This window comes from Vulpes vulpes, chromosome 14, assembly GCF_048418805.1.
Source record: "Vulpes vulpes isolate BD-2025 chromosome 14, VulVul3, whole genome shotgun sequence".
In the NCBI taxonomy this organism is placed as follows: domain Eukaryota; kingdom Metazoa; phylum Chordata; class Mammalia; order Carnivora; family Canidae; genus Vulpes; species Vulpes vulpes.
The window spans coordinates 132,621,318-132,638,016 of record NC_132793.1 but is presented as its reverse complement, the minus strand read 5'-3'; the positions used below and the strand labels follow the sequence as shown (position 1 = coordinate 132,638,016).

The 16,699-nt window shown below is 47.4% G+C and overlaps 1 protein-coding gene across 7 annotated transcripts in view; it reads right to left on the bottom strand.

Annotated features, from left to right (window-relative positions):
- The window catches only part of SEL1L3 (SEL1L family member 3), a 101,229-nt gene that overhangs the window by 76,827 nt on the left and 7,703 nt on the right, over positions 1-16,699 (bottom strand). For 5 of the 7 annotated variants that reach the window (XM_072737956.1, XM_072737959.1, XM_072737955.1 and 2 more), the window contains exon 2: positions 9,040-9,610. In XM_072737956.1, the coding sequence (XP_072594057.1) occupies positions 9,040-9,313 (274 nt within the window). In that variant the 5' untranslated portion in view covers positions 9,314-9,610. Of the gene's footprint in view, positions 1-9,039; positions 9,611-10,079; positions 10,268-16,699 lie in introns of those variants that run through there. The other 2 variants (XM_072737957.1, XM_072737958.1) reach the window with 2 other exon arrangements.

Here is a 16,699-nt window from a genome sequence, read left to right as displayed (position 1 = left end):
GGGAAGAGTTAACTTCTGTCCAAGTTATCCAATGCCTCAGCCTGCAATACTGAAGACCCCAGCTGTCATTCCTCAATGGAGAGAAATGTTTTATTATAGAGAGAGGTAGCTCTGGCTCATTAAAACTTAAAAATCACAAGAGCAAAGTGTCCATAATCTCAGACCCCTATTTCTAAGAGAATTAAATAAAATAGAGCCACATTGTCCCCAGTGTCCACAAATCTCCCTGTTTTGTGAGAGGTAGAGAGGCATTTGAAATCTCCAAAGGATAGAGTTATCAATTCCAACAGAAACAACGCAAACTTTTTTTTATTCTTCACTATTTGAGCTCAATTTGGGGACATTGGACTTGCTGATCTATTATGGGAAAGGGAAGGGGGGATTAGAAATGGAAACACTGCAAGTGTGTCTTTGGAATCCAGGGAGAAAATCACCAAGAGACTGCTGTCAGCCCAACCTTGGTTTGGCTTCCACCGCGTGGAGTGGAACATAAAAGACCAGATGGCCACGTTAGCCCCCTAGGAGGCCTTCTGCTAGTGATTGCTGTTGAGTTACCTAGTGTGCAGTAGAAACATTTATCAAAAAGAGCAGGATTTGATTCTGTCCAACCTGACTCCGGTAAAAGGAGGCTTCATAAAGAGGTTTCCAAAGTGAAAGGAGTTAAAAGTCAATGCTGATGAGCCTCTCCTTTATCCAGGGATCAAAGTAAAGCGGGTTGAGCTGGAGAACTTGCAGCAAAAGATGTGGAAGGAAAAAAATCTAAGATAGAAAGATCTAAAATAAATTTTACAAAAACACGTACCTTTTGTACCCAACAAAACCAAAGCGATGGTGGTTTTCTTGTAAAATCTACAGCTTGAATAGTTCTATGATTTGGAGTTCTCCTGCAATTTTTCTTTCAGCACTTACTTAGAAATAATAAGAATGAAAGTTCAGAGCAGGAAAGGACATTAGGATTCTACATCTAGGCTTGTTTTCTAATATCTGACTGTGGGGCTGCTTGGAGCACTATGTTTCATTAGTGATGGCTGCCATGGCCACTAGAATGGGAAGTAATAATACCAGTGTCATTCTCCATTAAAGAATTTACAGGTAGAAACACGTAAGCCCAAAATTTAGGTCCAAAGAGGGTAAGAGGCTTGCCCAGTTTCCTCCAGAATGTAAGTCCCAAGAGAGCAGGGACATTACTTCAATCATTACCCCATCCCTGGAGCCCAGCACTTGATAGGCTCCACAAATATTGAGGGAATGATGAATAAATGAATGGACAAATAGGCACAGTGTTACCAAGTCAGAATCTGAGCCGGCCTCTCTCCTGTTCAACTCTTTTCACAATTCTATAATGTGCCCCATGCTTCTGAAATAAGATCACAGCCTCTCTTCCTTCAGACCCTTCCCCCAAATCCCTTTCTCTGGCTAATCTTGAATGCAGAAATTAGGTAGGAAAAAGACATCATTATGACAAACATAAAAATACCAGGAAAACGGGTCAGATTTAGAACCCACCACTTTGACTGCTTTTGCTTGTTTTCTTTTATCAAATTTTAGAGAAAAAAGAGGGATTGGATTCCGTCTGTATGGCACAAACTCCTTCATTTGGAGACAAGAAGTGAAGGTTGCACTGCCCATGAGAGACGCAGGTAGAACTCAAAGCTGGTCTCCCACTACAACCCAATGAGCTTCTTATTAAACCACATCACATCTCACAGGTCTTCCCAAAGAGGTCGGTGCTGCCTTGACCCTCCATGACCCCAGCACCACTACCCATCCTGGCTCTCCTTCAGGGTAGAGTTGGCTCAGCAAGGGCCTCCTGCACCATCCTGCTTCAGCACTACGGCTAGCGCCCGCGGAGCCTGACCTGGAGACCCTGTCTCATACGGGCTCTTAAGGACTTTGAACACCACCTCCGAGCGGGGCGGTTGGGGTGAGTCACGTAGCCCATTCTCCAGGTCAGCAGAGTGATCAGAGCCCTGACATGGACACCTGCTCCAGGGACAGTCCCACGTCCATGTAACAGAACCCTACTCAGGACGTGCTTCAAACACATCCACAATGATGCAGCTGAGACCTCAGCCCATTTGTGGAGAAGTTAGAGAGAGTCTTGGGGCAAAAACAAACAAACGAAAACAAACCAGACTGTAAGTCTGTAAGTAGCAGCAGGCAGAAAAGAAGCTAAAATGTTCCAACCTGAAGAAGGAAAGCTGGAGCGCAGGTAACTCAAGAGTGCTTTCCAAATGCAAGACATTAAAAGGCACGTGTGATCAGGGGTTCCATTTTCTTTAAAACCAAAGCCTGAGAACTAAAACTCAATTTTCTCGCAAGTATGATTTAGGTCAGAACTTCCCCACAAAGGATACCAGGCAGTGAAGTGGGCGAGTAAGGAAGTCAGTGGAATATTCAATAGTAGGAGTGTTAAAAATAAAATAAATTTCACTCCCAGGAATTTATCCTCTGAACATACTTGTAGGTGTGCCCAAAGATGCATGTACAGGGATGTTCGACGAAACCTTGCTGCCAAAAGTAAAAGACTAGAAGTGACCTGCGTGACCATCAGCAGGGGACAGGTTAAATAAATTATGGGCTGTCAGGCAACGGGATGCCGAGCAGCTACTGAAAGGATTGAGGTCGTGTAGCACATGCACTGCTTATAGAAAAATCTCTGCCGTGTTGTCAATGAGAGCGGGACAGAGTTTTTAGTAGCTTCCCATGTGTGTTGGAAGAAAGGGGTATGAACTTAATGCTTATAGGAGCAGAGAGCATTTCTGGAAGCAGATGCAAGAAACTAGTGTCAGTGAGTTTGCCTCTAGGAAAAGAACGAGAGCACAGGGTGGGTGGGAGCTCACTCTTCCTCCAACCCCTTTTACACTCTATGAATTTTTTACCAGGTGCATGTATTTCTTTTTAGGCCAAAAAAAAAAAAAAAACCAAAAACAAAAACCCAGGAACAAAGTCTGAGCATTCCCGTGCAGGCCGGGAGGAGACGCCAGCCCCCTACAGAAGGCCTCCCCGCCCTAGGCCTCTGTGACTATTCAATCTGCTTCAAAGACACAAAGTCCAGTGGGTGAGGAAAACAGGATGATTCACATCAGTAAAAATTCAACTTAAAAAAAGAGTATTCCTTTCTAATTTAGAACCTGGGTTAGGGCTGTATTAGCATATTTCAGAGAGGCGGCATAGCAAAGTCGAAGGAATCAGGAAGCTTGGACTCCCCTGAAACAAGCTGAGCCTTGGTTTTCTCCTCTGAAAAGAAAAGATGAGAATAATACTCTTTCCCATGGGCCTATTACGAGGATTAAATGAGACAATGTGCACGGAAAAAGTGTTCTGGAAACCATAAAGGGCCATGCAGATGCGAGGCATTAATTAGTGTTATTACTGAGAAATTCAGACCACCGTGATTAACTGGAGGGAAAAAAAGAACTAAGTCTCTCTCTCTCTCTCCTTTTGAATAAAAGTGCCAAATACATAGTTCTCAGAGTTATAAACGGTATCATCATGTCATTGCCTTAAATAGTCTCACTGCATCAACTGGTAGTTTCACGGGGACAGGTAAAGCCTGGCTCCCACATTGTCCTTCCATGACTTTGTTGTAATGGAGTTTTGTTATAAGAAATCACACTTCTAATCCATTGGCTCTGAAGAGGAGGATGGATCGTCGACAAAAGGGAGAGAGAGAGTGGAAAAGAAGGAAGCTGCCACCCTCCCCAGTGTCTGCCCCAAGCGGGAAGACCAGAGAAATGTTCATAGAGACGCACAGCAGGGCAGACGGTTAATACACGTCAGTGTGGGCCCGGCCTGCTTTTCCAGTCTAAGTTCCCCGAATCGCCCAACTCACACCTGGGGTTCTACCTCGACGGACAAACACAGAGCACGAAGCTGCTCCCCCACATTTGCACCTGGTGCCAGGCACCGGGAACCCATCTCCTGCCACTCTCGCACTAGGCACAGACTCAGCCTCAGAATCCTTCTTACTCCTCCGGGCTGGCGGCCAAGATGAGGCCTAGTTGCCATCCCTCCCGTCGGGAGATGCGGGCTCACACCCCTGCCGCCATCAGGATGCATTTTCTCCTCTCTGCGTCCTGGTTCATGCTTCTCCTTTTCCTGGAGACCCTTCCCTCTACCCCTTTTCCGACTATGAAAACTCTACTCATCCTTCAAGTGTCTGCTCAGATGTCGCCTCCGCTGAGAAGAAAGCAAAGCTCTGGATGTGTAAAGATGCTCAGTGACTTCTTTCAGTGAACGAAGGACTTAAAATAGGTAAATAGTTTCATGACATCCCTCAGCAGTGCAGCATAATAGCTCCCTGTGGGGTTTGGGAACCAGACTCCCTTGGGTTCAAATCCCAGCTCTATCATGGAGAGCTGTGCGACCTTAGACAAGTCCCCCACCCTCTCTGAGTCAGTTTCCTCCCCTGTAGAGGTGACAGTAAGGCTCTGGGCAGATTAAATGAGATACATAGAGCACTTAGCACAGTGCCTGCCACACCGCGAGCACTCAGCCACAGGAAGCAGCTGTCACTACGGGTAGCAGCTCTTCCCTCCTGCTTAGGCACCTAAAGACAGGGGGCACCGTGTCTGTATCTTCCAGCCTCCAACCCTAGCAGAGAAATTGATACCTAGCTGGTGCTCAATGTTCTCTGTTTCCCTGACTTGAACATGACACACAGGCACCCACAGGCAGCTAGGGAAGGCCAGAGGGCAGGGAGTTAATTTCTGATTGCAGGGATGAAAAAAGAAAAGAGAGAAGCTTCAGTGGGGAAGGGGGGTGGGCAGGGGAGGAGTGGACATTTGAGCCAGCTACCAAAGTAGAAGGATGATTTTGCCACGTGGTGCAGCAGTGGGGGCAGGGGGAGGCCTATTTCCCGTAAAAGGCATCGACTTGGTCGAGGCGGGGGTTGGGGAATCCCAGACTCAAACTACGAGGGCAGGGCAAAGGGGGGGCTCATGTGCGGTTGCCAAGGAGAATGACTGACCAAGAGATTGCATCCTTAACCAGCACAGCCCCAGAAGGGCTCTCCCGGGGCAGCTGTGGCCTGTGTGCGAGCCTAGGGACAGCCGCCCGCTACCCCTGGGTGCTCGCTAATGTGGCAACACAGCTGTGTGAGGATGTCCCAGTGTGATGGTCACACGCAGTCCTTGCCCCTTGGCTGACAGCATCCGTCACTCAATTCACAAATAGTCACTGGATGCCTGCGGGGTGCTAGGGGCTGGGGCGGGGGGCACCGCACAAAGCGAGCCAGGACCTTGGCCTTAGGGAGCTCGCGTCCTAGTACAGAGAGACTCCCCGGGCAAAGAAAGCAATGACGCATATTTAATTACAAAGTCTGGTGACGATAGGGCTGGGAAGGGGGTGAAGATAGAGAACAACGGGGTGGGGCTGCCATCCTAGATAACCGGCTCAGCGAGCCCTCTCTCCTGACATGGCATTAGCACAGGGAGTGATAACGTAAGTGTCCCAAAGGGAGAATGACCCCGAGAAGCTCAAGGAGCAGGAAGCAGGTGCATAAGGGGGACACGTCAGGAGACGCGGCAGGGTAGGGGACAGGGACCCTGGGCACAGGGGTCATCGAGGGGCTCTTCCTCACTGCAGCGGGAGGAACCACCTGCGGGGGGTGATGCCACCTGCCTGCACTGGCTGCCACGTGGGGAATGAGGCCGCTGCCGGCGGTGACATCCACCGGTATGACGGCAACACTCGTGGTGCGGGGCGATCGAGTATGGAGGCAACAGGGCCAGCTGACCTGCCACGGTGGGACAGGCAGGAAGAGAGGTCCAGGCGGGCCTGGAGTTGTTGCCTGGGGGTGGATCGCTTTTTCTCGATGAGTTCATGCGTGAGTCAGGCACATGTGTCACCGCTGAGGGACAACGGCCAAGGCCTGGTCCCTTCCCCCAGGGAAACGGACAATACGCTTGGGGCCCTAGGTGTGGCGTGCCTGGCCACCGCTGGCCCACGTGCCCAGAATGCAGCAGGGACAGGTGCACCAGGAGGACACGTGGCCAGGCCTGGATACACCTGTGTCCTGAGAGGCTGCCGACTTCTGATCTGGGGAAGGTTTTCTTGGCAGGGCCGGACAAAAATCTGCTGCACGTCCACCAAAAATCAGGCCAAAGGCCCGGCCTGGCAGGATCGTGGCAAAGCAGATACACGGCGGGCCGCGGGGAGGGGCGGGCGTCCAGGCGCACAGCCTCACGGTGGGTGCCGGCCCTGGGCCTTTGGGGGAGAGGCACCCTAACCGTCCTCACAGAACAGCCCCGTGCGTGGGGGCGCCTCGGCTCTCTTCTCTCTTTATAAAGGAAAAAGAAAATGAAAGCAAGTCACAGGGTCCTTTAGTCCAGACGTGGAGCTGTCGTAGGACACCAGGCACTCGACACAGAAAACGTCCCCCCCCGCCCCCACCCCACCCCAGCGCTGGCTGCAGACTGCAAGGGGACCGGACATGAAAGGCACCCCCTCGGCTCCCTAATGCCATCTTGTTGTTCTGACTTGACTCTTGTTCATCGAGAGCTGAATAAAGAAGCCCCTGCTAAGAACAAGCCAGAGGCCTGGCCCCCTTCCATCGCACAGCGTATCAAGAACAAAGGTCGTGGACACTTTCCATAGGGCTGCTGCAGACGCTCTTTTGATTCCTCTTTTAAAGAGAGGGCGAGGGAATGTTCCCCTTTTCGGTGAACAAATCACAGCCACGCAAACAGAGCTGGCTTTGAGAGTGCACGGAGCACCACCCCCCTCAACCATTTTGGAGGACTTTAATTATTAGAAAAGGTTTTTCCTCTGCATCGTGCTTTTATCAGATTGGTTCTCACCCCAAAAGTAATGCTTGGAAGAAGGTGGAGAGAAAAATCCCACTGCGCTATTCCGCGAAGCTCAGTGAATACGGGAAGGAACAACAAAAGAAAGAAAAGGTGGTTCACATTTTAAGGGTATGGGCAGGGGCCCTAAGACCTCGGCTAGTTCATAAATGACTTCATCTGAAAACTTCCAGCTTGCAATTTAGTCATTCTTCAGTGAGAAATATGTGATTTGCCAAACATGAAATGGAATCATTACGCCCTGACAAAATCGGAGGCACATCAAAAAAAAAAAAAAAAAAAAAAACTGGCTTGTATGTGCCTCGTGCTTCCTTCTCCTTAATAAATTAGGTCTCCCCGTGGAAGGCATTCCAGAAAGATGCTAGCAAGGGGTTCTGCGTGGAGGAAGGATGCACACTGATCATCGAAATGCAGGCAGCTCGACTGTTTCAGACATTTAATTGCCCGCCCGCCCTACCCCCAACTCACACGCACACGGGAACGGAGTCTGGCTTCCTCCTCTCCAGATCTGTACTTTGAGCACCACACAACCATGGAATCAGCCAGACACGGAACAAGGCTACTCAGACCAAGTGCAGGATAGGAGGGCAGAGAACTACACACGCGTGCATGCACACACACACACACACACACGCACACAAGAGCTCCTGTAAAAACTAGTGAATTCTGAATAAAGTCCACGGTCTAAGTCAACATCAGTTTTGTGCTCACGCTAGCGTCCTACAGTCAGGAAAGATCTTTATTAGAGGGAAGGTGGGGGAAGGATATGCAGGGCTCTCTACCATTTTTGCAACTTCCTGCACGTCTATAATTATTTCAAATAAAGAAAAGGTTTTTTTTAATGCTAAATGTAAAAAAAAAAAATTTTTTTTTTTAATGTTGAATGTATTTGTTCTACGGCAGGTGGCCTCTGACCCACCATAACGTATGGCTAAACAGACCCTTCACGTTTCCTCTAGATGCAGGGCCGTTTGGGGCGGTCCCAGGGAATACTCATCGCTGTTGTTTTCTCAGGGTTAAGTCACCTTGCCCCAAAGCAAGTCCTCTCAAAGACTAGCAGGGGTCAGGCACCTCCCAGGGAAGCGTCTTCTGTCACAGGCCCATGGCGGTTGGGCCACTGTCACTCTAGGTCAAGAACCCACCAGCTCTGCCGCTGCTCCAGAGGTCCTGGAGCTTCAAGATGCGTCAGAGTCATGGGAGTGTGTTTCAAGTGCTGATCTCGGGGCCCTACACCCCACAGCTCCTGACCCAGTAGGCTGTGTGGGGGCCTGGGAATCTGCATTTACACCAAGAGCCCTGCGTGACTGTGGGAGCTGGTCCTAGGGCTACACTGCAGGAAGCACTGTCAGATCCCAGGTGAGTGCCTGGGAGCATGCCCAGCGTAGCTCCCCATCGGGGGATGAGCAGAAGAGCTGGGGGGCGCTCAGCATCCCCATAGGAAGGTGCTCCTCTTGCCAAGGGAGAGAACTTCCCCTAAGGGCACACAGCCAGAGAGCTCCAACCCCGGTGCTTAAGGGAAGGCACGGGAACCCCCTGCATGGGTCCTTTGGCGGCTGTAACCACATGGCGTTTAGGATAAAATGCAGAGTTTGGACTCTATCATCGTCACGGCTACTTTTTTACTGAGTGCTGATTGTGCGTTAAGCAAATTACATCTCATTTCATTTTCCCAACTCTGCTCTGACGGAACTGTTACCGATCATCCCCACTTTACAGACAAGGAAACTGAGGCTCCCAGAATTCCAAGATTACACAGGCAGAAAGGGGCAGAGCCAGGAGTTGAACCCATGCGCTCTGGGCTGGAAACTACCGTGGGATACCTCCTTCCCGCCCGACACAAAGGCTCGTCTGGTTCTCATCTCCCCTGGGATAAAACACTCCAGTTAAAAATATCGGATACTCATGAAGGGACAGAGGGAGGAAGATGTTCCCAGGGTCGGTCTCGGTGGCATTAACACTCCTTTGACAACTTCAGAGCCAAACCTCTCAAGGTCCCTCCATGACCTCTGTGACTCTCAAGTGCACTCTATTCTCTACTACTGTTTCTTCTCTCTTCACCTTTTTCCTTCCACCCTCTTTCTCCCCCGGAGTCCTAAAGCCGATCCGGTGTGCTCGTCGTTTTCCTTGCCTCCCCCACCTGCTAGTGCGAGAACCTTCTCCTGCCAACCTCTCGTGATACAGGCTATCTGAAGAAATGAGCACGAGGCTCCTCGCAAGGCAAATGACCTACCATTTTCAAGAGGACACTGGGGAATCTTGTTTGCCCGAAGGTTCCAAATATAATCCATGTTCCACTCAAGGCACACTTGATGATCTTTGAAAGGGCGTTCGAAAGGCGGGACTGTCTTCAGCAGAGTATAATTTTTCGCTACAGCATGTAGCAAATTTTCCTCCCATTTAACATTCAAGTCTCCACCACTGTATTTGTGAGTAATCCAGGCGCGTAGTATCACCGCGGATACTGAAATGGAGTGTCTGATGAAATAATCATCTCTGTAAACCATGATGCTTGGAAATTTCACATGTACTATTTGTGTCCTGCTGGTGTGAAGATGCTTCTCATTCTTCCACCTCTTTTTGTACACAGGGATGCTACTTCTGAACTCGGATGAAACGACCGCTTCCAGATTGACAACACAAGGCTGAGAGCATAAATACTCAACCGAGACTTCAGAGACATTGCGGACATTCCCTTCAAAGACAGTGAAATAAATAAAGTCTTTGTAAGCCACGCTCTGCTCGGCTTTGGGGGTCACCGACGTAGTCAGGGAGGTCGGCCTGCCCAAAGACGGGACAACGTTCTGAAAAGGAAAAAAAAAGGAAAGAAAGTACAGGGAGTTTAAAAATCATCAGATTAACAGATACGTGCATTTTTTTCCTGGAATAAAAAATAGGCATCTACATAAAGCAATGAATGTGGGACGCACAAGATGGCAAAACCACGACCGAACAATTACAGAAAAACCAACACACACACTAATGAAGATTAGGCCACATTAAACTCTCTCCCCAGACTCAGTAGCATCTGCTGATCAAAATGTGACTTTCAAAGCTACGTGGCAATCATTCCAGAGTTGGTTTCCAAATAGAGGAGCTAGTTCGCAACAAATCCAGCATCGGTGACTCTGCCTTCGCGTGAAAGAGATGAGCCAGCTTCAGACATTTCCAAACTATTGTCCTGACTTCAAATGGTGATCAGACGCAGCCAAATCAAAGGGTGGGAGACGAGTTCAAAGTGCACCCGAGAGGGAACATGACAGGGATGCCAACCTGGCCCTTCCTCTCCCGTAAGTTCTGAGCCAGCACAAGCACGCATGACGGATGGCCCAGCAGGAGTTTCCACTGCTCCAAATCACACACAGGCAAGGCTTGGACCTCAGACTGTGTTGTCTGATTCTCTCACCATGGATGGTGTTACCTGTGCCAAGAAAGATTTTAGCTGTGTGTTTATTTATCTCGTTCTTTAAGTATGAAGACCTCTTAAAACGGACATTCCTTCCAGAAGAAATTTGGACAGTTGGTCATGAGATCAAGGCAATGTTGTTTTGAGCATAAGGCACTGATGTATGGGCACTTAGAGCTCTTCTAAATAAAAGTTTGTGATTCGGGCATCCAAAACACAGTAGGGAAAAGGTGACTTCAGACCACTTTACTCCCATTAGTATGGCTATGATCCAAAACCAAAATAAATAAATAAATAAATAAATAAATAAATAAATAAATAAATAAATAAAACAAAAATATAAAGTGTTGGAGAGAACGTAGAGAAACCGGACTCCTGGTGCATGGCTGGTGGGAATGTAAAATCATGCAGCCACTGAGTCAAAAAGTACATCAGTTCCTCAAAAAATTAAACACAGGATTACCACATGATCCAGCAACTCCACTCCTGGCTGTATACCCAACGTAGCAGAACACAGGGACTTGAAGAGATACATTCATAGACATACCCTGATGCTCACAGCAGCCGTATTCACAACAGCCAAGAGGTAGACATCCACCTCAGTGAATAAACGGATAAACAAAATGTGATATATACACACAATGGAATCTCATTCAACCTTAAAAAGAGAAGTATGGCACATGCTACAGTGTGGGTGAAATTTGAGGGCATTACGCTAAGTGAGATAAACCGGTCATAAGGAATAAATACCATACGATTCTACTTGTATGAAGTGCCTGGAGCAGTCAGATCCATAGAGACAGAAGGGCTGGTGGTTGCTAGCGATCAGGGGAGGGGGAGAGATCATGGGAACTTATTGTTTAATGGGCACAGAGTGATAGTTTTACAAGAGGAGAAGAGTTCTGGAGATGGATGGTGGGGATGGTTGTGCAACAATGTGAATGTACTTGCTGCCCCTGAGCTGTATACCCTTAAGAGTGGTTAAATTGGTAAATTTTATGCTGTGAATATTTTTACAAGTCTAAAGAAAAAGGTCACTGTGGCCTTTTCTAAAGAAGGAAGCGCTAAGAACCCCTTTCTTCCCAGAAGGGGCTGAGACACAAAGCTAGGTATCAGGGAATTGTGTTGACAAAGAGCAGTGACCCAAAGGCAGAATGTGCTCAAGGCTCCTGTCAACCTAGACGCAAGTCCTAATGGAGTACAGTCCCAGGTGAGGGTAATTCTACCTGGGGGATCTAGAATTTATGGAAAGAGTGGGTTTTCATTGGGCTTTGAGGGGTGAAGAGAGGTTCTTTAGGTAAAGAGGCTCATGGAAGCCCCCACAAGCAATGTCAACAGCTTAAGCAAGAGCAGATATACTAGATAGAGGCAGATTGGTTTGACCAGAGAACAGAATGGGATTAAAGATGCAAAAAGACATGGGGTTATGAGGTCGGGGGGCGGGGGTGGGGGGAGGTTAGGTCCTGGCTCTGAAGGACACTGAATCCCAGCCCAGGGAATGCGGACTCTCATTCTACTGACACTGAAGAATCATTGAAAGTTTCTGGAAATGGGAAGCATGTTTCTATTTTAAAGCACTGACAGTCAATTAGAAACAAAGCTGACAACCAAGAAAAATGAGCAAATGACAGAGTTCATCAATAAGCAAATTCCCACTGATAATAAGAGAAAAGCAAATTGAAACCACGCTGAAGATATCAGTTTGAACTTACTCGGTTCACAGAGATCCAAGAGTCCAATAACACACTGTACCCGCCAAACTGGCCTCTTACTACATACTGCTGGTGAGAGTGATCTCTATGGACGGCGGTCGGGGAGTATCCAACAAACGTAGAAATGCACCCACCCTCTGGTCCAATAATTCCTCCTCTAGGATTTTATCCTACCCATATACTCAAATTTGTGCAAGATGATGTATGTACAGGTTTTCACTGCAGGACTATTTGCAACAGCAAAAGATGGAAAACTAAATGTCCATCTAGACAGGGCTGGTTCAGTAAATAATAGTACATCCTCTCCTGGAGGGCTAGACAGCTATTAAAACAGGTAAGAGCCTCATGTACAGATAACGAAATGATCTCCAAAGTTTGAGGGTTTTGTTTTTTTTTTAAAACAAGTTTCAGAAGTATCATTTGAGTTTTGTTGTTGTTGCTGTTGTTTTTTAAGAAAAGGAAAAATAGGGACACTTGGTGGCTCAGTGGCTGAGGGTCTGCCTTCAACTCAAGGGGTGACCCTGGGGTCCTGGTATCAAGCCCCACATCAGGCTTCCACATCGAGCGTGGAGCCTGCTTCTCCTTCTGCCCATGTCTCCACCTCTCATGAATAAATAAATATAATCTTTAATTTAAAACAAGGAAAAACATATACACATTTGCTTGAATCCACTAGCTGTTCGCATGAAGGATGAAGTGACCAGGAGACAGGATAAGGGAGAGACATGTGCTATCTATTTTTATTCATCTTTAAGAGAAGCATTAGCCTGGAGTTGAATTTGTACTACATGAATATTGGGGGGGAAAAGTGGGGGGATGAAGAGAAAAGCAAGTGTCCTAAAGATGAAAATTTTAAAAAAAATGTAGCTTCTCCACGTAGCAGAGTGAGGAGGGCTGGCCATCCCTTTTGATTAGTCATGGGAAAAGTGTGGGAAGAAATATGTAAAGAGGTGGGTACAGTCCAAACTGTCTGCCCCCGCAGTGAGAGGCTTAATTGTTTTATGCTCTCATTTATATTTCCAAATTACAGGGGGGAAAACAAACATAAAAATAATCTCATAATTAGAAGTAGTAACTGTTAGAGCCCTTGGTGACGAGCCAGCCCCCCCACTCTTCCAACGAGGCAGTGATCGCTGAGTGGTCCCCCCACAGCACCCTGCTGGTGGCTTAGTAGAGGCAAGCCCAGGAGCCCGGCCCTCTCCCACGTTGTCCCCCCACGCGCACGGCAGCAAGGCTGTAAGGAGTGGCTGGGCTTAGTTCAGCTTTCTTGGGGCTACGGGTACCCTCAGCATTTGTCCACAAGGGGCGGTTTGTTCATTCAGACAGATGTGCCCAGATGTGGCCCCTTCTCAAGATGCGAATCCAGCGCAGAGGCCAGCCGAAGACAGGGAGGCTGGACAGCGTGGCAGCCGATGCTGGCGAGTGTCCCTCGTTCCCAGTGCCCCAAAAGCCACCACCCTCACTCAAACCCACACGTGCCCAGTTAATAAGGCAACAGAGAGCAGAGGCCAGGACATACTGAATGTCACCGTGTGTTTTTTTTCAGAAAATGACTTAAAACGTCTTCCTCATTCCTTTTTTGTCTACCTTAAAAACACACCCTAGTCCTCTTCTGCCGCTTATTTTATTTTATTTATTTTATTTTATTTTATTTTATTTTATTTTATTTTATTTTATTTTATTATTTTTTTGAATCATGTTTTTATCGCTGACGCTGGCAACTCCAGGCTAATGCTTCTCTTAAACAGAATTCTGGGGGAAAGGCTATGTGATTTCATGAGCTTCCACTGGCAAGTGCAGTTAGTGGTAACGTTCGTTGCTTTCCATCTTAGGGTGAAACGTGCACCGGCCCACTTTCCCACGTTAATAAGCGCAGCCTGCTGACACTGGCTTCAGCTTTGCCTGATGAACCATGACTTTCTGGACGTCGGGCTCATCACTGTGGAGATCAGTGGTGACAGAGGGGAACGAAAAAGGTATAGGACACCTGACGGTGTTCTCTCTCCAGAGCCTTCCCTCAAAATTCGGTTTTAAAGGAAATCTTTATCTGTGCATATGAAGATTATTTTATTTTCACCTACTTCAAAACCTCAAATGCAGGAAAAGTAAATCCACGCTTTAGGAGCTTATGGGTTCTAGACGCATGCCAATACAGAAGAAATGCGACGGGTTCCAATCGAGATGTGCTGTAAGTGTACGATATACACTGGATTTCAATGTTTTAAAAAATGCAACCTATCTAATAGTTCTCATACTGACCACGTGTTGAAGTGGATCATACTGAGATGCAGTGAGTTAAACAAAATATGTTCCCCCCAAATGAATTTCACCTGTTAGTTTTTAAATGCAGCTATCGAAAAATTTGAAATTACACAGGTGGCTCGTACTCGTTTATACTTCTACTGGCTGGTGCTATTCTAGATATGAAGTTAGCAGACTTTTCCTGTAAAAAAAAAAGGGCCATATGGTAAGTATTTTAGGTTTTGCAGGCCACTTGGTGTCCATGAAAACTGCTTAGCTCTGCTGTGGTACCAAGAAAGCAGCCACAGACAACTGACTTATAAGCGAATGATCACGGCTGTGGGCCCGTTCAACTCTGTTTACACAAACAGGCAGCTGGCTGCGCCCGTCGACCACAGCTTGCCGACTACGGTTCTAGATTATCGAGCTTTTATTCTAGATTTAGAGTTTCGGAAACCACAAAATGACAGAAAATGTGCTTTTTAAAGGAATGATCATACGGGAGAAATGAGATGAATAACCCAATTAGGCATAACTTCGTAGACGTGTGGTTGATGGCGCTTGATGGGTTATTTTGCAAAGGTTCCCCAGTGGTGGCAGCGTTGGCATCTTGCTATTGTTTCCTTTGGTAAAGATCTAAGTGGGATGAGAAGTTCGAGCTAGCCTGGGTGCAGAAAAATGTCACCAGCTGAGCCAGATGACTTGAGAAGTGGGAGAAGCAGGAGTACAAGAGAAGAACAATTTCAGGGATGGACAAGGCTTTCGTAATATGGTGGTGGAGGGGGGGGTGCTGGCCCCGAAGGGGACCTCAAAGGCACCATCTGCGGCTCTAGGGGCAGGGTCCAAATCCCTCAAGAAGGCATGACGGCCTTCAGTCTTTGGGGCACGTATGCAAAGTAGGAAGCTGGTGTCTCGTGGATTGAAGCAGACCCAGTGGGCAGCTGCCACGCCATGAGCTGTGGCTACCTCTGTTATGTACACAACCAACACCAATTAGCAACACATCACACTCTAAATATTGATTAAGCTGAAGCTGATTTCCTGGCTTAAGTCATGTGTGTGGTTATCTGTTTCCTGCCAGGAAAATAAAGCAATTAAGTTGAAGAGTTTCAGCTACAGGCATGACACGTGTCCAACCTTCATAGGTATTTTCACATGCCAGCTTGCATTAACGGAAGTAAAAAAAGCACCTAGTCACTCCTTTGTTTAGAAATTATGAGGTCAGAGTCCGTGTCTTATTCATTGTTATGTTCCTGGCTTCTAAAATAGAGCTTGGCACACAGTAGGATTTTGGGTGTTTCCCGCTGAAGTGAAATACTGGGCGGGAGCATTTCAGCCAGGAGCCTCTGTGGTCCTCCTCGGCTCACTGCTCCAGGGAGCACCTGCGCATAAACCGGAGGACCTGATCCAGAGTCCCTGCCACCCTCTCCTGATGTTCACAAGCTCTTCTGTGACAGGGGCCCTCTCCGCTTCTCTATTTCCATCCAGCCTCATTAATCTCCTTGGAAAGAACCCTTACCCTTTGGCACCGCCCCCCCGGGGGGCTCCTGGGGATCACAGCTGACGTGAGGTCAGGGAAGGTGGCCCTCTGGCACCTACCTTACCCATTTAGGGTGGGCTTCTCTTACCTATGGAGTCCCTCCAGACCTTTCAGACAACCACCCTACCTTCTAGAACTTTTCCATCTCTCCACACCAAAAAATATGAGTTAAATTTTTAAAATTTCCTATCCCTCTACCCCCTGTTGGACTCTTGTTCATCTGGCGAGTTCATCCGTGTTAATGTGATAATGAAAAAGGACTGCAGTAGTATCACAGATCTGCATTTCTCTGCCAGGCTGGGGGAGATAATGCCTTAAAAGCAAAGCCCAAATGCACTGCAGCTATAAAGAGAAATTTAGGGGGGTGAGGGGGGGCATTTCTGTGCCCCTCAAATTAGCTATTTAGGCAGCCACATAGATAGATGTTCCACCTCGGAAGCTACTGAACTGTTTTGCACACAATGGAGCTGGGCCCTGAAAGATGCCCGAGCCCTCGAACATCTGTTTACACCAGAAGTAAGCCTTAATCAAAGTCAAATTTGACAATGTCACACACACTCCGGAAACATAGATTCCCTGGTGTTTGTCTAATTGTGTAAGATGTTATGTACAGTGTATGTACTGTAAATTCTCTTTAAAGAAAGAAATGGGTCATTAATGTTGTGTTCATGATAAAAGACCCCAAATTAAAGATCAAAGTGCACTCAATTCAGAGGGGGAGTCAAGAAACAGATGAATTTATGTATCTTCTGGATAGAAAAAAAAAATCTATCAATTCTCCCTAAGCTTCTTTTAGGATGACTGCATCTGATGCCTTTCAACAAAATCAATAAGAAGAAATTCTATTCAAATAACCCTCCCTGTTCCAAAAAGCTGAGAAAACTTGGCTCTTTTCTCTGCATGGTCCACTTGTTATTTAAGGAAAGGACAGAGAGATTGGAACATCTGAGATCATTCACGGGGAGGGTTATTTACCCCAACAAATGTATGTGGG